We start from the raw sequence: 23326 nt of genomic DNA on the forward strand, positions 1-23326 counted from the left end.
CATAGCTGTTTGTGCGTCCTCACGGCTGGTTATAGAGACACATAGCTGTGTGTGTGACCTTACGGCTGGTTCTAGAGACACATAGCTGTTTGTGTGTCCTCGCAGCTGGTTCTAGACACACATAGCTATGTGTGTGACATCACGGCTGGTTCAAGAGACACATAGCTGTGTGTGTCCTCAGGGCTGGTTCTACAGACACATAGCTGTGTGTGTGACCTCACGGCTGGTTCTAGAGATACATTGCTGTGTGTGTGACCTCACGGCTGGTTCTAGAGACACATTGCTGTGTGTGTGTCCTCACGGCTGGTTCTATAGACAAATAGCTGCATGTGTCGTCACGGCTGGTTTTACATACAAATAGCTATGTGTGTGTCCTCACGGCTGGTGCTACAGACACATAGCTGTGTGTGTGACCTCACGGCTGGTTCTAGAGACACATAGCTGTGTGTGTGTCCTCACGGCTGGTTCTAGAGACACATAGCTGTGTGTTTGACATCACAGCTAGTTCTAGAGACACATAGCTGTCTGTGCGTCCTCATGGCTGGTTCTAGAGACACATAGCTGTGTGTGACGTCAGGGCTGATTCTATAGACACATAGCTGCATGTGTCCTCACGGCTGGTTTTACATACAAATAGCTATGTGTGTGTCCTCACGGCTGGTGCTACAGACACATAGCTGTGTGTGTGACCTGACGGCTGGTTCTAGAGACACATATCTGTGTGTGTGTCCTCACGGCTGGTTCGCAAGACACATAGCTGTGTGTTTGACATCACAGCTGGTTCTAGAGACACATAGCTGTGTGTGTCCTCATGGCTGGTTCTAGAGACACGTAGCTGTGTGTTTGACATTACAGCTGGTTCTAGAGACACATAGTTGTCTGTGTCTCCTCATGGCTGGTTCTAGAGACACAGCTGTGTGTGACGTCAGGGCTGGTTCTAGAGACACATAGCTGTGTGTGACCTCACGGCTGGTTCTATAGACACACAGCTGTGTGTGTCCTCATGGTTGGTTCTAGACACGCATAGCTGTGTGTGTGACGTCACGGCTTGTTCAAGAGACATAGCTGTTTGTGTGTCCTCAGGGCTGGTTCTACAGACACATGGCTGTGTGTGTGTCCTCACGGCTGGTTTTACAGACACATAGCTCTGTGTATGTCCTCACGTTTGGTTCTAGAGACACATAGCTGTGTGACCTCACGGCTGGTTCTAGCGACACATAGCTCTGTGTGTGTCCTCATGGCTGGTTCTAGAGACACATTGCTGTGTGTGTCCTCACGGCTGGTTCTACATACAAATAGCTGTGTGTGTGTCCTCACGGCTGGTGCTACAGACACATAGCTGTGTGTGTGTCCTCATGGCTGGTTCTAGAGACACATTGCTGTGTGTGTGTCCTCACGGCTGGTTCTACATACAAATAGCTGTGTGTGTGTCCTCACGGCTGGTGCTACAGACACATAGCTGTTTGTGCGTCCTCACGGCTGGTTATAGAGACACATAGCTGTTTGTGTGTCCTCGCGGCTGGTTCTAGACACACATAGCTGTGTGTGTGACGTCACGGCTGGTTTAAGAGACACATAGCTGTGTGTGTCCTCAGGGCTGGTTCTACAGACACATAGCTGTGTGTGTGACCTCACGGCTGGTTCTAGAGACACATTGCTGTGTGTGACCTCACGGCTGGTTCTAGAGACACGTTGTTGTGTGTGTGTCCTCACGGCTGGTTCTATAGAAACATAGCTGCATGTGTCCTCACGGCTGGTTTTACATACAAATAGCTATGTGTGCGTCTTCACGGCTGGTGCTACAGACACATAGCTGTGTGTGTGACCTCACGGCTGGTTCTAGAGACACATAGCTGTGTGTGTGTCCTCACGGCTGGTTCTAGAGACACATAGCTGTGTGTTTGACATCACAGCTGGTTCTAGAGGCACATAGCTGTCTGTGTGTCCTCATGGCTGCTTCTAGAGACACATAGCTGTGTGTGACGTCAGGGCTGGTTCTAAAGACACATAGCTGCATGTGTCCTCACGGCTGGTTTTACATACAAATAGCTATGTGTGTGTCCTCACGGCTGGTGCTACAGACACATAGCTGTGTGTGTGTCCTCACGGCTGGTTCTAGAGACACATAGCTGTGTGTTTGACATCACAGCTGGTTCTAGAGACACACAGCTGTGTGTGTGTCCTCATGGCTGGTTCTAGAGACACATAGCTGTCTGTGTGTCCTCATGGCTGGTTCTAGAGAGACATAGCTGTGTGTGACGTCAGGGCTGGTTCTAGAGACACATAGCTGTGTGTTTGACATCACAGCTGGTTCTAGAGACACATAGCTGTCTGTGTGTCCTCATGGCTGGTTCTAGAGAGACATAGCTGTGTGTGACGTCAGGGCTGGTTCTAGAGACACATAGCTGTGTGTCACCTCACGGCTGGTTCTATAGACACACAGCTTTGTGTGTCCTCATGGCTGGTTCTAAACACACATAGCAGTGTGTGTGACGTCACAGCTGGTTCAAGAGACACATAGCTGTGTGTGTCCTCAGGGCTGGTTCTACAGACACATAGCTGTGTGTTTGACATCACAGCTGGTTCTAGAGACACATAGCTGTGTGTGTCCTCATGGCTGGTTCTAAAGACACGTAGCTGTGTGTTTGACATCACAGCTGGTTCTAGAGACACATAGTTGTCTGTGTGTCCTCATGGCTGGTTCTAGAGACACAGCTGTGTGTGACGTCAGGGCTGGTTCTAGAGACACATAGCTGTGTGTGACCTCACGGCTGGTTCTATAGACACACAGCTGTGTGTGTCCTCATGGTTGGTTCTAGACACACATAGCTGTGTGTGTGACGTCACGGCTTGTTCAAGAGACATAGCTGTTTGTGTGTCCTCAGGGCTGGTTCTACAGACACATGGCTGTGTGTGTGTCCTCACGGCTGGTTCTACAGACACATAGCTCTGTGTATGTCCTCACGTTTGGTTCTAGAGACACATAGCTGTGTGTGACCTCACGGCTGGTTCTAGCGACACATAGCTGTGTGTGTCCTCATGGCTGGTTCTAGAGACACATTGCTGTGTGTGTCCTCACGGCTGGTTCTACATACAAATAGCTGTGTGTGTGTCCTCACGGCTGGTGCTACAGACACATAGCTGTGTGTGTGTCCTCATGGCTGGTTCTAGAGACACATTGCTGTGTGTGTGTCCTCACGGCTGGTTCTACATACAAATAGCTGTGTGTGTGTCCTCACGGCTGGTGCTACAGACACATAGCTGTTTGTGCGTCCTCACGGCTGGTTATAGAGACACATAGCTGTTTGTGTGTCCTCGCGGCTGGTTCTAGACACACATAGCTGTGTGTGTGACGTCACGGCTAGTTCAAGAGACACATAGCTGTGTGTGTCCTCAGGGCTGGTTCTACAGACACATAGCTGTGTGTGTGACCTCACGGCTGGTTCTAGAGACACATTGCTGTGTGTGACCTCACGGCTGGTTCTAGAGACACGTTGCTGTGTGTGTGTCCTCACGGCTGGTTCTATAGAAACATAGCTGCATGTGTCCTCACGGCTGGTTTTACATACAAATAGCTATGTGTGTGTCCTCACGGCTGGTGCTACAGACACATAGCTGTGTGTGTGACCTCACGGCTGGTTCTAGAGACACATAGCTGTGTGTGTGTCCTCACGGCTGGTTCTAGAGACACATAGCTGTCTGTGTGTCCTCATGGCTGCTTCTAGAGACACATAGCTGTGTGTGACGTCAGGGCTGGTTCTAAAGACACATAGCTGCATGTGTCCTCACGGCTGGTTTTACATACAAATAGCTATGTGTGTGTCCTCACGGCTGGTGCTACAGACACATAGCTGTGTGTGTGTGTCCTCACGGCTGGTTCTAGAGACACATAGCTGTGTGTTTGACATCACAGCTGGTTCTAGAGACACACAGCTGTGTGTGTGTCCTCATGGCTGGTTCTAGAGACAAATAGCTGTCTGTGTGTCCTCATGGCTGGTTCTAGAGAGACATAGCTGTGTGTGACGTCAGGGCTGGTTCTAGAGACACATAGCTGTGTGTTTGACATCACAGCTGGTTCTAGAGACACATAGCTGTCTGTGTGTCCTCATGGCTGGTTCTAGAGAGACATAGCTGTGTGTGACGTCAGGCCTGGTTCTAGAGACACATAGCTGTGTGTGACCTCACGGCTGGTTCTATAGACACACAGCTTTGTGTGTCCTCATGGCTGGTTCTAAACACACATAGCTGTGTATGTGACGTCACGGCTGGTTCAAGAGACACGTAGCTGTGTGTGTCCTCAGGGCTGGTTCTACAGACACATAGCTGTGTGTGTGACCTCACGGCTGGTTCTAGAGACACATTGCTGTGTGTGACCTCACGGCTGGTTCTAGAGACACGTTGCTGTGTGTGTGTCCTCACGGCTGGTTCTATAGAAACATAGCTGCATGTGTCCTCAGGGCTGGTTTTACATACAAATAGCTATGTGTGTGTCCTCACGGCTGGTTCTAGAGACACATAGCTGTGTGTTTGACATCACAGCTGGTTCTAGAGACACATAGCTGTGTGTGTGTCCTCATGGCTGGTTCTAGAGACACATAGCTGTCTGTGTGTCCTCATGGCTGGTTCTAGAGACACATAGCTGTGTGTTTGACATCACAGCTGGTTCTAGAGACACATAGCTGTCTGTGTGTCCTCATGGCTGGTTCTAGAGAGACATAGCTGTGTGTGCCGTCAGGGCTGGTTCTAGAGACACATAGCTGTGTGTGACCTCACGGCTGGTTCTATAGACACACAGCTTTGTGTGTCCTCATGGCTGGTTCTAGACACACATAGCTGTGTGTGTGACATCACGGCTGGTTCAAGAGACACATAGCTGTGTGTGCCCTCAGGGCTGGTTCTACAGACACATAGCTGTGTGTGTGACCTCACGGCTGGTTCTAGAGACACATTGCTGTGTGTAACCTCACGGCTGGCTCTAGAGACACGTTGCTGTGTGTGTGTCCTCACGGCTGGTTCTATAGAAACATAGCTGCATGTGTCCTCACGGCTGGTTTTACATACAAATAGCTACGTGTGTGTCCTCACGGCTGGTGCTACAGACACATAGCTGTGTGTGTGACCTCACGGCTGGTTCTAGAGACACATAGCTGTGTGTGTGTCCTCACGGCTGGTTCTAGAGACACATAGCTGTGTGTTTGACATCACAGCTAGTTCTAGAGGCACATAGCTGTCTTTGTGTCTTCATGGCTGCTTCTAGAGACACATAGCTGTGTGTGACGTCAGGGCTGGTTCTAAAGACACATAGCTGCATTTGTCCTCACGGCTGGTTCTACATACAAATAGCTGTGTGTGTGTCCTCACAGCTGGTGCTACAGACACATAGCTGTGTGTGTGTCCTCACGGTTGGTTCTACATACAAATAGCTGTGTGTGTCCTCACGGCTGGTGCTACAGACACATAGCTGTTTGTGCGTCCTCACGGCTGGTTATAGAGACTCATAGCTGTGTGTGTGACCTTACGGCTGGTTCTAGAGACACATAGCTGTTTGTGTGTCCTCGCAGCTGGTTCTAGACACAAATAGCTATGTGTGTGACATCACGGCTGGTTCAAGAGACACATAGCTGTGTGTGTCCTCAGGGCTGGTTCTACAGACACATAGCTGTGTGTGTGACCTCACGGCTGGTTCTAGAGATACATTGCTGTGTGTGTGACCTCACGGCTGGTTCTAGAGACACATTGCTGTGTGTGTGTCCTCACGGCTGGTTCTATAGACAAATAGCTGCATGTGTCGTCACGGCTGGTTTTACATACAAATAGCTATGTGTGTGTCCTCACGGCTGGTGCTACAGACACATAGCTGTGTGTGTGACCTCACGGCTGGTTCTAGAGACACATAGCTGTGTGTGTGTCCTCACGGCTGGTTCTAGAGACACATAGCTGTGTGTTTGACATCACAGCTGGTTCTAGAGACACATAGCTGTCTGTGTGTCCTCATGGCTGGTTCTAGAGACACATAGCTGTGTGTGACGTCAGGGCTGATTCTATAGACACATAGCTGCATGTGTCCTCACGGCTGGTTTTACATACAAATAGCTATGTGTGTGTCCTCACGGCTGGTGCTACAGACACATAGCTGTTTGTGTGACCTGACGGCTGGTTCTAGAGACACATATCTGTGTGTGTGTCCTCACGGCTGGTTCGCAAGACACATAGCTGTGTGTTTGACATCACAGCTGGTTCTAGAGACACATAGCTGTGTGTGTCCTCATGGCTGGTTCTAGAGACACGTAGCTGTGTGTTTGACATTACAGCTGGTTCTAGAGACACATAGTTGTCTGTGTCTCCTCATGGCTGGTTCTAGAGACACAGCTGTGTGTGACGTCAGGGCTGGTTCTAGAGACACATAGCTGTGTGTGACCTCACGGCTGGTTCTATAGACACACAGCTGTGTGTGTCCTCATGGTTGGTTCTAGACACACATAGCTGTGTGTGTGACGTCACGGCTTGTTCAAGAGACATAGCTGTTTGTGTGTCCTCAGGGCTGGTTCTACAGACACATGGCTGTGTGTGTGTCCTCACGGCTGGTTTTACAGACACATAGCTCTGTGTATGTCCTCACGTTTGGTTCTAGAGACACATAGCTGTGTGTGACCTCACGGCTGGTTCTAGCGACACATAGCTCTGTGTGTGTCCTCATGGCTGGTTCTAGAGACACATTGCTGTGTGTGTCCTCACGGCTGGTTCTACATACAAATAGCTGTGTGTGTGTCCTCACGGCTGGTGCTACAGACACATAGCTGTGTGTGTGTCCTCATGGCTGGTTCTAGAGACACATTGCTGTGTGTGTGTCCTCACGGCTGGTTCTACATACAAATAGCTGTGTGTGTGTCCTCACGGCTGGTGCTACAGACACATAGCTGTTTGTGCGTCCTCACGGCTGGTTATAGAGACACATAGCTGTTTGTGTGTCCTCGCGGCTGGTTCTAGACACACATAGCTGTGTGTGTGACGTCACGGCTGGTTCAAGAGACACATAGCTGTGTGTGTCCTCAGGGCTGGTTCTACAGACACATAGCTGTGTGTGTGACCTCACGGCTGGTTCTAGAGACACATTGCTGTGTGTGACCTCACGGCTGGTTCTAGAGACACGTTGTTGTGTGTGTGTCCTCACGGCTGGTTCTATAGAAACATAGCTGCATGTGTCCTCACGGCTGGTTTTACATACAAATAGCTATGTGTGCGTCTTCACGGCTGGTGCTACAGACACATAGCTGTGTGTGTGACCTCACGGCTGGTTCTAGAGACACATAGCTGTGTGTGTGTCCTCACGGCTGGTTCTAGAGACACATAGCTGTGTGTTTGACATCACAGCTGGTTCTAGAGGCACATAGCTGTCTGTGTGTCCTCATGGCTGCTTCTAGAGACACATAGCTGTGTGTGACGTCAGGGCTGGTTCTAAAGACACATAGCTGCATGTGTCCTCACGGCTGGTTTTACATACAAATAGCTATGTGTGTGTCCTCACGGCTGGTGCTACAGACACATAGCTGTGTGTGTGTCCTCACGGCTGGTTCTAGAGACACATAGCTGTGTGTTTGACATCACAGCTGGTTCTAGAGACACACAGCTGTGTGTGTGTCCTCATGGCTGGTTCTAGAGACACATAGCTGTCTGTGTGTCCTCATGGCTGGTTCTAGAGAGACATAGCTGTGTGTGACGTCAGGGCTGGTTCTAGAGACACATAGCTGTGTGTTTGACATCACAGCTGGTTCTAGAGACACATAGCTGTCTGTGTGTCCTCATGGCTGGTTCTAGAGAGACATAGCTGTGTGTGACGTCAGGGCTGGTTCTAGAGACACATAGCTGTGTGTCACCTCACGGCTGGTTCTATAGACACACAGCTTTGTGTGTCCTCATGGCTGGTTCTAAACACACATAGCAGTGTGTGTGACGTCACAGCTGGTTCAAGAGACACATAGCTGTGTGTGTCCTCAGGGCTGGTTCTACAGACACATAGCTGTGTGTTTGACATCACAGCTGGTTCTAGAGACACATAGCTGTGTGTGTCCTCATGGCTGGTTCTAAAGACACGTAGCTGTGTGTTTGACATCACAGCTGGTTCTAGAGACACATAGTTGTCTGTGTGTCCTCATGGCTGGTTCTAGAGACACAGCTGTGTGTGACGTCAGGGCTGGTTCTAGAGACACATAGCTGTGTGTGACCTCACGGCTGGTTCTATAGACACACAGCTGTGTGTGTCCTCATGGTTGGTTCTAGACACACATAGCTGTGTGTGTGACGGCACGCCTTGTTCAAGAGACATAGCTGTTTGTGTGTCCTCAGGGCTGGTTCTACAGACACATGGCTGTGTGTGTCCTCACGGCTGGTTCTACAGACACATAGCTCTGTGTATGTCCTCACGTTTGGTTCTAGAGACACATAGCTGTGTGTGACCTCACGGCTGGTTCTAGCGACACATAGCTGTGTGTGTCCTCATGGCTGGTTCTAGAGACACATTGCTGTGTGTGTCCTCACGGCTGGTTCTACATACAAATAGCTGTGTGTGTGTCCTCACGGCTGGTGCTACAGACACATAGCTGTGTGTGTGTCCTCATGGCTGGTTCTAGAGACACATTGCTGTGTGTGTGTCCTCACGGCTGGTTCTACATACAAATAGCTGTGTGTGTGTCCTCACGGCTGGTGCTACAGACACATAGCTGTTTGTGCGTCCTCACGGCTGGTTATAGAGACACATAGCTGTTTGTGTGTCCTCGCGGCTGGTTCTAGACACACATAGCTGTGTGTGTGACGTCACGGCTGGTTCAAGAGACACATAGCTGTGTGTGTCCTCAGGGCTGGTTCTACAGACACATAGCTGTGTGTGTGACCTCACGGCTGGTTCTAGAGACACATTGCTGTGTGTGACCTCACGGCTGGTTCTAGAGACACGTTGCTGTGTGTGTGTCCTCACGGCTGGTTCTATAGAAACATAGCTGCATGTGTCCTCACGGCTGGTTTTACATACAAATAGCTATGTGTGTGTCCTCACGGCTGGTGCTACAGACACATAGCTGTGTGTGTGACCTCACGGCTGGTTCTAGAGACACATAGCTGTGTGTGTGTCCCCACGGCTGGTTCTAGAGACACATAGCTGTCTGTGTGTCCTCATGGCTGCTTCTAGAGACACATAGCTGTGTGTGACGTCAGGGCTGGTTCTAAAGACACATAGCTGCATGTGTCCTCACGGCTGGTTTTACATACAAATAGCTATGTGTGTGTCCTCACGGCTGGTGCTACAGACACATAGCTGTGTGTGTGTGTCCTCACGGCTGGTTCTAGAGACACATAGCTGTGTGTTTGACATCACAGCTGGTTCTAGAGACACACAGCTGTGTGTGTGTCCTCATGGCTGGTTCTAGAGACACATAGCTGTCTGTGTGTCCTCATGGCTGGTTCTAGAGAGACATAGCTGTGTGTGACGTCAGGGCTGGTTCTAGAGACACATAGCTGTGTGTTTGACATCACAGCTGATTCTAGAGACACATAGCTGTCTGTGTGTCCTCATGGCTGGTTCTAGAGAGACATAGCTGTGTGTGACGTCAGGCCTGGTTCTAGAGACACATAGCTGTGTGTGACCTCACGGCTGGTTCTATAGACACACAGCTTTGTGTGTCCTCATGGCTGGTTCTAAACACACATAGCTGTGTATGTGACGTCACGGCTGGTTCAAGAGACACGTAGCTGTGTGTGTCCTCAGGGCTGGTTCTACAGACACATAGCTGTGTGTGTGACCTCACGGCTGTTTCTAGAGACACATTGCTGTGTGTGACCTCACGGCTGGTTCTATAGAAACATAGCTGCATGTGTCCTCAGGGCTGGTTTTACATACAAATAGCTATGTGTGTGTCCTCACGGCTGGTTCTAGAGACACATAGCTGTGTGTTTGACATCACAGCTGGTTCTAGAGACACATAGCTGTGTGTGTGTCCTCATGGCAGGTTCTAGAGACACATAGCTGTCTGTGTGTCCTCATGGCTGGTTCTAGAGACACATAGCTGTGTGTTTGACATCACAGCTGGTTCTAGAGACACATAGCTGTCTGTGTGTCCTCATGGCTGGTTCTAGAGAGACATAGCTGTGTGTGCCGTCAGGGCTGGTTCTAGAGACACATAGCTGTGTGTGACCTCACGGCTGGTTCTATAGACACACAGCTTTGTGTGTCCTCATGGCTGGTTCTAGACACACATAGCTGTGTGTGTGACATCACGGCTGGTTCAAGAGACACATAGCTGTGTGTGCCCTCAGGGCTGGTTCTACAGACACATAGCTGTGTGTGTGACCTCACGGCTGGTTCTAGAGACACATTGCTGTGTGTAACCTCACGGCTGGCTCTAGAGACACGTTGCTGTGTGTGTGTCCTCACGGCTGGTTCTATAGAAACATAGCTGCATGTGTCCTCACGGCTGGTTTTACATACAAATAGCTACGTGTGTGTCCTCACGGCTGGTGCTACAGACACATAGCTGTGTGTGTGACCTCACGGCTGGTTCTAGAGACACATAGCTGTGTGTGTGTCCTCACGGCTGGTTCTAGAGACACATAGCTGTGTGTTTGACATCACAGCTGGTTCTAGAGGCACATAGCTGTCTTTGTGTCCTCATGGCTGCTTCTAGAGACACATAGCTGTGTGTGACGTCAGGGCTGGTTCTAAAGACACATAGCTGCATTTGTCCTCACGGCTGGTTTTACATACAAATAGCTGTGTGTGTGTCCTCACGGCTGGTTCTAGAGACACATAGCTGTGTGTTTGACATCACAGCTGGTTCTAGAGACACATAGCTGTGTGTGTGTCCTCATGGCTAGTTCTAGAGACACATAGCTGTCTGTGTGTCCTCATGGCTGGTTCTAGAGAGACATAGCTGTGTGTGACGTCAGGGCTGGTTCTAGAGACACATAGCTGTGTGTTTGACATCACGGCTGGTTCAAGAGACACATAGCTGTGTGTGTCCTCAGGGCTGGTTCTACAGACACATAGCTGTGTGTGTGACCTCACGGCTGGTTCTAGAGACACATTGCTGTGTGTGACCTCACGGCTGGTTCTAGAGACACGTTGCTGTGTGTGTGTCCTCACGGCTGGTTCTATAGAAACATAGCTGCATGTGTCCTCACGGCTGGTTTTACATACAAATAGCTATGTGTGTGTCCTCACGGCTGGTTCTAGAGACACATAGCTGTGTGTTTGACATCACAGCTGGTTCTAGAGACACATAGCTGTGTGTGTGTCCTCATGGCTGGTTCTAGAGACACATAGCTGTCTGTGTGTCCTCATGGCTGGTTCTAGAGAGACATAGCTGTGTGTGACGTCAGGGCTGGTTCTAGAGACACATAGCTGTGTGTTTGACATCACAGCTGGTTCTAGAGACACATAGCTGTGTGTGTGTCCTCATGGCTGGTTCTAGAGACACATAGCTGTCTGTGTGTCCTCATGGCTGGTTCTAGAGAGACATAGCTGTGTGTGACGTCAGGGCTGGTTCTAGAGACACATAGCTGTGTGTGACCTCACGGCTGATTCTATAGACACACAGCTTTGTGTGTCCTCATGGCTGGTTCTAGACACACATAGCTGTGTGTGTGGCGTCACGACTGGTTCAAGAGACACATAGCTGTGTGTGTCCTCAGGGCTGGTTCTACAGACACATAGCTGTGTGTGTGACCTCACGGCTGGTTCTAGAGACATATTGCTGTGTGTGACCTCACGGCTGGTTCTAGAGACACGTTGCTGTGTGTGTGTCCTCACGGCTGGTTCTATAGAAACATAGCTGCATGTGTCCTCACGGCTGGTTTTACATACAAATAGCTATGTGTGTGTCCTCACGGCTGGTGCTACAGACACATAGCTGTGTGTGTGACCTCACGGCTGGTTCTAGAGACACATAGCTGTGTGTGTCTCCTCACGGCTGGTTCTAGAGACACATAGCTGTGTGTTTGACATCACAGCTGGTTCTAGAGGCACATAGCTGTCTTTGTGTCCTCATGGCTGCTTCTAGAGACACATAGCTGTGTGTGACGTCAGGGCTGGTTCTAAAGACACATAGCTGCATGTGTCCTCACGGCTGGTTCTAGAGACACATAGCTGTGTGTTTGACATCACAGCTGGTTCTAGAGACACATAGCTGTGTGTGCGTCCTCATGGCTAGTTCTAGAGACACATAGCTGTCTGTGTGTCCTCATGGCTGGTTCTAGAGAGACATAGCTGTGTGACGTCAGGGCTGGTTCTAGAGACACATAGCTGTGTGTTTGACATCACAGCTGGTTCTATAGACACATAGCTGTTTGTGTGTCCTCATGGCTGGTTCTAGAGAGACATAGCTGTGTGTGACGTCAGGGCTGGTTCTAGAGACACATAGCTGTGTGTGACCTCACGGCTGGTTCTATAGACACACAGCTTTGTGTGTCCTCATGGCTGGTTCTAGACACACATAGCTGTGTGTGTGACGTCACGGCTTGTTCAAGAGACATAGCTGTCTGTGTGTCCTCAGGGCTGGTTCTACAGACACATAGCTGTGTGTGTGTCCTCACGGCTGGTTCTACAGACACATAGCTCTGTGTATGTCCTCACGTCTCGTTCTAGAGACACATAGCTGTGTGTGTGGCCTCACGGCTGGTTCTAGCGACACATAGCTGTGTGTGTGTCCTCATGGCTGGTTCTAGAGACACATTGCTGTGTGTGTGTCCTCACGGCTGGTTCTACATACAAATAGCTGTGTGTGTGTCCTCACGGCTGATGCTACAGACACATAGCTGTGTGTGTGTCCTCATGGCTGGTTCTAGAGACACATTGCTGTGTGTGTGTCCTCACGGCTGGTTCTACATACAAATAGCTGTGTGTGTGTCCTCACGGCTGGTGCTACAGACACATAGCTGTTTGTGCGTCCTCATGGCTGGTTATAGAGACACATAGCTGTGTGTGTGACCTTACGGCTGGTTCTAGAGACACATAGCTGTTTGTGTGTCCTCGCGGCTGGTTCTAGACACACATAGCTGTGTGTGTGACGTCACGGCTGGTTCAAGAGACACATAGCTGTGTGTGTCCTCAGGGCTGGTTCTACAGACACATAGCTGTGTGTGTGACCTCACGGCTGGTTGTAGAGACACATTGCTGTGTGTGTGACCTCACGGCTGGTTCTAGAGACACATTGCTGTGTGTGTGTCCTCACGGCTGGTTCTATAGACACATAGCTGCATGTGTCCTCACGGCTGGTTTTACATACAAATAGCTATGTGTGTGTCCTCACGGCTGGTGCTACAGACACATAGCTGTGTGTGTGTCCTCATAGCTGGTTCTAGAGACACATAGCTGGGTGTTTGTCCTCACTGCTCGTTCTACAGACACATAGCTGTGTGTGTGTCCTCACGGCTGGTTCTACAGACACATAGTTGTGCGTGTGTCCTCACGGCTGGAATCACTGCGCTGCAGACAGTATCGTGCTGGTGGCGTCCCTGGCGGTGATTGCCGCCGGCACCCAGGGCAACATCTTTGCGACATCGGCGCTGCGCTCGCTGCGCTTCCTTCAGATCTTGCGCATGGTGCGCATGGACCGCAGGGGCGGCACCTGGAAGCTGCTGGGCTCCGTGGTCTACGCACACAGCAAGGTGACGCGCACACCCGCACAAGCATGCACACGCCCGCACTCGCACACGCCCGCACTCGCACACGCCCGCACTGGCACACGCCCGCACATGCTAGCACATGCTCGTTCATGCTCGCGAGTGCCTGCACGCGCTCGCCTATGCCCGCACATGCTCGCGTGCACAAGCACACACTCACACGTGCGGGCACCATACGTGCGCAGAGGCAGAGATTCCCGACAGTGTAGCCATGGAGGCTGTTGCAGCAAGTACTGCACGCGAGCACCTTTGATTCCCCAGTGCTGGCGTGTACACACCGCAGTAAGCACTCATTGAACGCCGTGTTGACCTAGGGGAGGCAACACCTAAATGGGGACCTAACTTAGAACTCATCCCCCACTCCATTGCCCAGACCTAGAACTCATCATCCACTCTATAGCCTAGACCTTGAACTCATCCCCCACTCTATTGCCCAGACCTAAAACTCATCATCTACTCTATAGCCCAGACTTATACCTCACCCCCCCACTCTATAGCTGAAACGTAGAACTCATCACCCACTCTATAGCCCAGACCTAGAACTCATCATCCACTCTATAGCTCAGACCTAGAACTCATCACCCACTCTATAGCCCAGACCTTGAACTCATCATCCACTCTATAGCTCAGACCTAAAACTCATCACCCACTCTATAGCCCAGACCTAGAACTCATCACCCACTCCATAGCCCAGACCTTGAACTCATCACCCACTCTATAGCCCAGATCTAGTACTCATCACCCACTCTATAATACAGACCTAAGACTCATCATAATCAGAATAAGTATTTAGACTGGAGAAAGCCCATGAGCTATAAAGCTCTTTTTCACAGATGTCCAGTAGGGTCTGGTAATAAAGTTACATTGACAAACGATAAAAAACATGGTAGGAGTGCAAAGCATAGGGAAGGTGAGCAAGTCACTCAAATAAATACGTAAATAAAAATGAAAAAGGTATATACGTACAAATGACGTAAGTACATCGATTGCTGCCGATGTTTCAACACTAAATGCAAGCTTGGGCAAGGTGGCAAAACAACAACAACAGCAGTCCCAGACCACATCAAGACAACACAGCAGCCCCTCAATAAAATTGCACATAACAATTGAACTATCGCATATCTGTCAATCCCTTATCAGTGTCCTGTAATAAGTTACAGACCAATTCAGACCTTATTGGTCACCCAGTGCCCTTATAAATTTCAACGTTCATCCTACAAAATCCCATCACAGGGAGGAAACACAAACAAATAGACACATTTTTGTGCCTGTAATGAAGCGGCTGTACGCCATATGGACCTTAAAATACATTTCCCTGTACAAGAACACATGCGAGCCGTATGCGGTATTATATTGGCACGCGGGCAAGGATCAAAGTTACCAATCAAATTGGCAAATGCGGCTGCATCCAGCACTAATCCGTCTGCTTCAGGATATTTTCTGAAGGTAGATTTACGATGCCAAGGGAGAACACGTGGTTTGTTTCTGAAACGTTGGTGCTGCAACGGCAGAGGCGGTGTGTCACCTATTCCAATCCCTGTTCTTTGGAAAGTTAAAAAAGGCAATTAGATGGACGCCTTAGGTTTCTTGGTTTTGACAATGGGGTGATTGGCGAAGCATAGCACAGATTTGCCAATCGGGATTTTATGGATGAACAGGGCCCAATGTAGATTTATCCCTGCATCAAGTGATGTGAGATTGAATTTTAAGTAGACGTCACAATGGCAAGTTCTGTATGGAACATCCAGTGCAATTTGAAGAGCAGAATGATGATGCGGGTTGAGCCTGCTTAATGTTTTATTAGTAGCTGACCTGCAAGCAGTGTCACAGCAGTCAAAAAGTGGTAGAGTGATAGCTTCAACAACAATGTGCGACCAAAGGCAAATGGGGAACCAACAATGTTTGTTTCTGGATACAAATCCCCACTTTTGCATTTGATTTTATTTGAGATGTTATCGATATAGGGGCTGGAATGTAAGTCTCAAATCAATCAGTGAAACCCAGGTATTTGAAGCACTCTGTTCAATGATGCTGTATCAGATATCCATAATAGGTGATGGGAATAAAACTGAATGTTTGTTTGAAGAAAATACCATAATGTTATTTAAGTGATGAGAATTGATATTCAATTAAGTCGAAATTGTATTGGAGATTCTGTTTGATTTTGTTTGGAGAATTACCCGATACTATCCTTACAGCGTCATCAGCAAAATTCTGAGTGATTTAAGTTTAGTCCAAGATTGTTTAAATATAAGGAGAACAGAATTGGACCCAGCACGGAAACAGATCCGTTAAGAAGCAGTCAAGGGACACGTGCGCGCGTGCGTGGGCGGACGGGCACGACTTTCTGTGAATATCCAAGTGGGTACTGTGAACAATAAGAAGGCGGTGGCCTGTGATGCCCTGCCAAGCACTCGCCGCGCCGCTCCCCTCCCCCCGCCGTTGTTGCCTCCCGCGCTCGTGCCATGGCACGACGATCAGCAATGTGAGCAGAGCACACAATGGAGTCGCCGCCGTTGGTCGTGTCCGGCGAGGTCTCCCGCCACGCGACACGTTCCTCCGTGGCTCCCGCACACCCCCATGCTCTTTGTCTGTTTGTCCGAAATCTCCCGCTGCTGTGTCGAGACCCGTCTTGTCGGTATTTTTCCTCCCAGTAAACGTGGAACGTTGGGCTAACGTTGTATCTGTGGTTCCATTCACACACAATGCCAACGTTGGTGCAATGTTGCAAATTCATAACCCCTTATCAGTGCCTACCTCAATACAGACCATTTCAGACCTTATTGGTCACCCCCGTACCTTTATGAATCTCAATGTTCATCCTACAAAGCCCCATCACTATGGAGAAACAAAAAAAAGACAAAAAACGCGTTTTGCCCGTATTGAAAGGACTGTACGCCGTATGGACCTGAAAACGAATTTTCCCTGTACAAGAATACGGGGTAAACCGTGTGGCTTGACAGCTATGCAAGTTTACCGGGTTCCCACGTTCTAAACATTCGCAATGCAACGTGCCAAACATGCCAGGGCAGAATTCTCCTAAAATTGAGTCTTAATACTCAGTGTGGCTTTTCTGGTTCGATAACTGGCATCATCATTATCATTCTTATAAGCCTGGTTGTTCTACGGGTAGTTTGTCGCCAGCCAATGGTGAATGTCAATCAACGGTGGCAATGAGCATTGTTGGCGCTGCTCTGGAACAGATTGATGTTTTGAATATCGAATTGTGTGAAGGAGCGAGCTCCACAGATACGACCAAAACAAAATCTTAATCTGGAATCAGCCGAATATCTTTACAGGATAAGTCTCTCATTAACAACCGGGGCTTAAGCGGGTTCCTGTGCGTCGCGGCATCGCAGCTGATATTTATTCTGCAAATGCCACGCTGTGCATGTTTGTATAACACTAGCTTAATTGCCGAATGGAAATGCGGACGCAAAAGGTTGCTTTAATTAACGGAGTTGTCAGCCGCCCGCTGCTGCTGCTGTTGTTTTGGAGCAAATTGTCCGCCTCCTGGCGATATTGCAGACAGCCAAAGTAGACAGCACCCATCTGAAGTTGTTAAAGAATCGGCATCGATGCCGTGAGATCTGGAGCGTTGCCGTCCCAGCAGGGCCTAAAATGGCACATGTGTGATTCGGATCGCAGTGCATCCCACTTTTTGCCTCTCTCAGTGAGATCCTAGCTCGGGTGGCTGTAGCGACAATGCGGGAGCTCTCCTGGCTCTTCAAAGACCAATGGAACGTGTGAAGAAATCTGCGTTAGGGATGTAATTAAAGAGGAAGAGGAGATTGCAGTGGGTGGGGCGAGCAAACAGGATGCAGGAGGGCAGGTTAGCAACGCAGGCCAGGAGTCGAACTCGAGTTGCCGGGTTAATAGCGCAGTGCGCTAACCGCTGCGCTGCCACTCCATGCCGAGAAGCCGTCTCACCTACATTAACAGCCCTGAGATACTGGCAGAAACTCCACATTCATATGGAGGAGGCCAGTCTATCCACAGGGCAATCATTGTTGACTTCCCGCAAAGTGGGCTCTCATTTGATCATCCCTGAAGATATTATTGGCTGGGTTGGACGCTCCCACTGGGATTTTAAGTTATGACATTCTGAGTGGGGGGGGGGGGGGCTTGTAGAGATGAGGGGAATGGATGTTGAATTCTTCGGTGTGCGATTCTCAACGCTGCACATTCCCGGGACACGGTCCACCCTTCGTGATGGCACCGCCGCACGGCGTGGCTTGGGATTCGGAATCTCTCCAGGAGCCGCTCTTAACCTCGGAGGCCGTGTTTGCTTAAATCTCGGCGGCGAGGGCTCCTTTTGTGGGGCTAAGTGCGCTGTCCATTTGGAGAAGAAAAGAAGTGCATGCACACACACACCGGCGTGTATCGCCTGAGACTCATTAGGCCACCACAGAGGCCGCGTGGTTATCGCGTTCCTCCAGGTATGGCGCGCGAGCGCTTAGGCAGCGCATGTGCACCGTGCTCCGGAGGCGTGGGGGGGGGGGGAGTTCCTCACTCACCCACTCACTCATTCATTCACCCACCCACGTGCTTTCTCGCTCTCTCTCTCATCCGCTAATGCTCGTTTAATGCAAAAGCGAGCGCGGCTCCGCTCGGCCTCCACTGGGTATCTTAGAGCTCTCGCTAAGTGCACACATGTGAAGTGTGGTGTGTGAAGTGTGGCGTCTGAAGTGTGGTGTGTGTTTGGGAACGGTAGTGTAGCGGTCAGCACGCTGCTCTAAGAACCTGGCGACCCGGGTTCGATTCCCACTCACGGCTAACACCAGTGACGATTATCTGAACCGGTCCTGGGCCTCCCCTAGGTCGACTCAGCCTCAAATGAGTACCTGGTGCGATGTGTAAACATCACCACTAGGGAGACAAAGGCGACCGGGCGTGGTGTTAAGCCACCCACCTCTTCGCGTGCTGTGCCGGCCTTCATAGGTGGCTCGCTAACAGCACTTGCCCCAACAGTCTGTTCAGGTTACACGGGGGATTTTTGTCTTTGTCATAGCGTGTGAAGTGATTCGTGAGATTTTTTTGTCAGTGCAACAACAAAAAAAGTGTATGTTGTTCAATGCGGGGAAAGAGCGGCGGCTCTATGGGCTGTCAGCAAAAGCTCTGACATCACTTTTCTCACCGTCGCCTGCTTCTTGAAACTCGCGCGCACCCAGCCCACCACGCGTTGCATCCACCACCAGCGCCGCCAGCATCGTTCTCCTACGCCGGTGGTTCTCAGCCTGTGGTTACACGCGGACCCCTGGGGGTAACGTGGCAATATCCCAGGGGGTACGCGAGGTGATTTATAAACGTGTGAAATTATATCGTACGTGAGACTCATTGAAATGAATCAGCCAAAATAAAATAACTACGATACAATTTTAATCCATTTGATAATCTAGAACGATATTAAATACCTTTATAAACCCATTGATCGTTAACAACGTGGTGTCCAAGAGTAACCAGCGAGCAGGAGCACATCACGCCATACTTGTAGAGTGTCCGTTAAATTTTAGTGAGTTAGGATACCTTCACAAAGTGGACAATTGGTTAAAATATTGGCGTTTATTATTCATACATTTATTTTGTCAGAACCATTCTGGGTCAGGCAAGGGAGTAATCGGTTGAAACCAAATTCAACAAGGGGCACAGTAGCCTATAAAAGGTTGACAACCACTGCCCGACATCGTCCTCCATCCCACGGTCGCCCTCCCTTCCGCCCAATCAACACGGAGCCACACCAACCCCTCTGGTGTGCCGCCTTGGCCTTCGCAGGTGCTTGCTAACAACACTTGACCCCAGTGGCCCGTTAAAGGCTATACGGGTCGTTGTGGGGACCTTTGGTCTCTCTGTGTGTTTTCCCACAGGAGCTCATCACGGCCTGGTACATCGGCTTCCTGGCGCTCGTCTTCTCCTCCTTCCTGGTCTACCTGGCCGAGAAGGACGACAACAAAGATCAGTTCGCCACCTACGCCGACGCGCTGTGGTGGGGCACGGTACGCCGTGCGCTGCCCTGCGGCGGCTTGGCCCCATGGAGATGTCCCTCGGAGCGATAGACCTCGGGTGTGCAAGCGGTGAATCTGCACCGGGACCCAGGCACCGGGGCTGCGAAGGAGAGAGAGAAATTGGACATCGGGACCCTTGGACTTGCACTGAGGTCCACGGATTCACACAGAGACCCATAGACTCACGCAGAGATCCAGGGAATCACATAGAGACCCAGAGACTAACACAGAGATCCACGTAATCATATAGAGATCCATGGATTAACACAGACATCCACGGAATCACATAGAGACCCATATACTAACACAGACATCCACAAAATCACATAGAGACCCATAGACTAACACAGAGATCCACGGAATCACATAGAGACCTCTAGACTAACACATAGATCCACGGAATCTCATAGAGACCCATAGACTAACACAGAGATCCACGGATTCACATAGAGACCCATATACTCGCACAGAGATTGACGGATTTACATAGAGACCCATAGACCCACACAGAGATCCATGGAATCACATAGAGACCCATAGACTCGCACAGAAATCCACGGATTTACTTAGAGAGCCATAGACTCGCACAGAGATCCACGGATTTACATAGAGACCCATAGTCTCGCACAGAGATCCACGGATTTACATAGAGACCCATAGACTCGCACATAGATCCACGGATTTACATAGAGACCCATAGACTAACACAGAGATCCACGGAAGAAGAAGGGCATTGGGAGTTCAGGATAGAAAGTGGCAGGACAGTGCTGTAGATGTGATCAGGGAGAGAAGGAAGAGGTTGTGGTGGGTGGGACGCGTGTGCAGGCTGTGGGAGGAGGAGGGCACAGGCCACCAAAGTCAGACGCTGCGGTAGCACCCAGAGGTGGGCGACCACGGGGCAAACACCATGCCAGGTGATGGCGATCATGGTGGCAGTGGTGGTGGCGGTGGTGGTAGTGGTGGTGGCGATGGTGGTAGTGGTGGTGGTGACGGTGGTCGCGGTGGTGGTGGTAGTGGAACTCTAAGAGTGCTTCTTGGAAGTTAGATGATAATAATAATAATTTATATGTATCTGTAAGGCGCCTTCTACTGTCTCAAAGCGCCTTGTAAGAGTAAGGATAACAAAATGCCGAGAGACACAGAAGCTAAATAAAATAAGATGTGTTTTAAGACAAGATTTAAAAGTATCCGCATTATCGGATAAACGAATTTCCAACGGTAGGCAATTACACGACCGTGGCTCAGACACAGGAAGTGGCAGCTCACTCCAGGAATGCAGCCAGGATCGAGGTACGCACAGAAGGGCAGAGTCTGCGGATCTTAACGACCTTGAGGGGATGTACAGATGAATTGGCTCTTGAATATATGGTGGTGGTGCTTGTCTATGCAAGGCTTTAAAAACTCGTTGAAGACTCTTAAACTCTACTCGTTTCAAGATCGGAAGCTAGCGTAATGATAAGATAGCCAGAGAAATACGATCACGTAATTGGGGTTCGGGTGAGCACCCTAACTGCCGCTATGCAAAGACTGCAGGATGCGGCTAAAGTCGGGATGCCCTGGCGAGGTGTGGGAGCATCAGTGACCAGCCGCTGGTCGTGTTGCCCCCATTGGGTATGGTCTGCATCATACTGGAGGCTGTTCACTCGTGTGAGAGCTCGCCGCTGACATTCAGTTAATTTCACTTGTCGCGTATGATGTTTATTGTGATTATGCACTCGCGGTCATCCCGGCATCCCTGGCGAGATCACGTTATTAACCCCCGGCGCGCAGCCTCTCTGTCAAATCCTTTGGCGTACACGCGGCTATTATATTCTGCTGGCGAGAGAGATCTGTCATCGCTCAGAGGGGCATAACTTTAAATCACCGGCGCATTCATTTCACTGCATTGTCCATCATCCTTCAGGGGTCGGTGCATATGTGGGGGTTGACGTCCACCTCCCAGCTCCCCGTGAGCGGGCGGGGCACGACCTCCACCCCCTCCACTCCCCCTCCCCCCCTTCCTCTTCAGCCGCCTCTCGCCGGGCCCCCCCACGCCAGTGCCCTCTCTGAGGGACATATATTACCACCGCCGAGGTTATCCCGCACCTGCCGAGCACTAATCAACAGAAACGGCAGCAGTATGAATATACATACTTACCCCCCCTCCCCCCCCCCCCCGGGTGGATAAGCCCTAATCCGCGTGCCCGCAATGCTAATGCTAGTGGAAAAGGAACAGCGGGGATAGCGCTATGAGGCACGCCTCACTGTTAATGCTATTTCTACTGTGTAAACGCGCTGCGTAAAGCGCGCTGTGTAAACGCGCACGCGAGCGTAAACACGCGCAAACGACGGCAGTCATATATGCTGCAGTACACGTACCTCACGCGCACGCTCAAATCACTCACACCACACCCACACTGGAGCCCTGCCCTCGCTCTCACGCCGGGCACACCGTCGCTCCACGCAGAAACATCACGTGCAAATCGCAGACACCACGCCAAGGTTCTACCCACAAACACAGAAATCACACTAAACCGATATTCTGAACTAAAGTTTATTCATGGCGCATGAATAAACACACTTCCTGGAGGAGGAATATTTCACGAGGAGAGCCGAGCGTAACTCTGCCTATGAACCCAGCTACTCGAACGTCCTAACACATACCTTGAAACTGGACTCGCGGGGAGAGTCGGAGGGAGAAGGACGAGAGAAGACTTGCCCAGTCATTGCTTCGCAGCAGCACTCGCTGCCATCATAGGGATGCTGTGAGCGGGTTGAAGAGGCAGGACGGCAAGCAGGGAGTGGGTCATGACGGCCCGGAGGTTCTAGACAACTGCCCTAATCGTCCCGGGGCTCCCACCTTTATACTCTAAACTTCAAAGGCCCGGAGGCGTCGTGTCACGCAGCCAATCACGCGCCTACCTTTCGATTTACAACTGATGCCCCGCCCTCACCTGAAGCGTCCGTTACGCCCCCACCCATTGTCCCTTGCTCAGGGTTCCTTGCTCAGGGTGCCTTGCTCAGGGTGCCTTGCTCATGGTGCCTTGCTCCCCTCATCGTTTTCCCGTGCCCAGTAGTTCGCGTCTTAGGGTCTGCTCTTTATGGATAATATTCCACCCTACGTCCTCCCCCCAATGTTGTATGTAGCTCATTGCGGTTGGCCCAGGGAACCTTTTCTTTTTGCGCCCATACAATTTTAAGCCAGTTTTGGGGCACCCCAATGTAACCTGTCCTGTGGGGGTCGGCTAATCTCCTGGCACCGGGAAACCGTGGAACTCTTCCCCTAGGGGCCCTTCGGATTAAAACCCGATGTGCTAGGCAACCCCCCGCCAGGACACTACGTGGGTGCACTGCGTGCAGGTGTGTGTTTAGTGCGGGGCCGGTGGGGAGTCGCGGCGCTTGCAGAGTTGCTCTGCGGTCGTGGAACCACACATCCTGGCAGCGCTTGTATTTGCGCAAAACCCTCGGCCGGTTTCAACTTTCTCGTCGGCATCAGCAGCTTGTGGCTTTTAAATGGATGCCACCGTGTGGCCCGATGGCACGAGCACCACTAAACGACTGCGATAACAACTTAACGTGACTCCCACGCTGTTTTGCTGATCTCCTTTGACAGCGCCATGCCCGTGCTGGTGTTTGACCATACTTCACCACGCCAGTCGGCACTGGTTGGTGAAGGG

At 50.6% G+C, this 23326-nt stretch overlaps 1 protein-coding gene and 1 long non-coding RNA gene across 3 annotated transcripts in view; one reads left to right on the forward strand and one right to left on the reverse strand.

The window, feature by feature from the left end:
- The window catches only part of LOC116941495 (potassium voltage-gated channel subfamily KQT member 4-like), a 234567-nt gene that overhangs the window by 152100 nt on the left and 59141 nt on the right, over positions 1 to 23326 (forward strand). For both annotated transcript variants that reach the window (XM_076066672.1, XM_076066671.1), the window contains exons 4-5: positions 13478 to 13653; positions 19533 to 19661. In XM_076066672.1, coding sequence (XP_075922787.1) covers positions 13478 to 13653; positions 19533 to 19661 — 305 coding nt within the window. The remainder of the gene's footprint in view (positions 1 to 13477; positions 13654 to 19532; positions 19662 to 23326) is intronic.
- On the reverse strand, positions 15334 to 23117 carry LOC116941497 (uncharacterized). Its single transcript, XR_012941594.1, has 3 exons — positions 22314 to 23117; positions 18806 to 19770; positions 15334 to 16352 (listed from the first exon to the last, which is right to left on the reverse strand). It is a non-coding gene; the product is annotated as an uncharacterized LOC116941497 (long non-coding RNA).

Source organism: Petromyzon marinus, chromosome 12 (genome assembly GCF_048934315.1).
Source record: "Petromyzon marinus isolate PM22_M1 ecotype Great Lakes invasive population chromosome 12, UKy_Petmar_22M1.pri1.0, whole genome shotgun sequence".
In the NCBI taxonomy this organism is placed as follows: domain Eukaryota; kingdom Metazoa; phylum Chordata; class Hyperoartia; order Petromyzontiformes; family Petromyzontidae; genus Petromyzon; species Petromyzon marinus.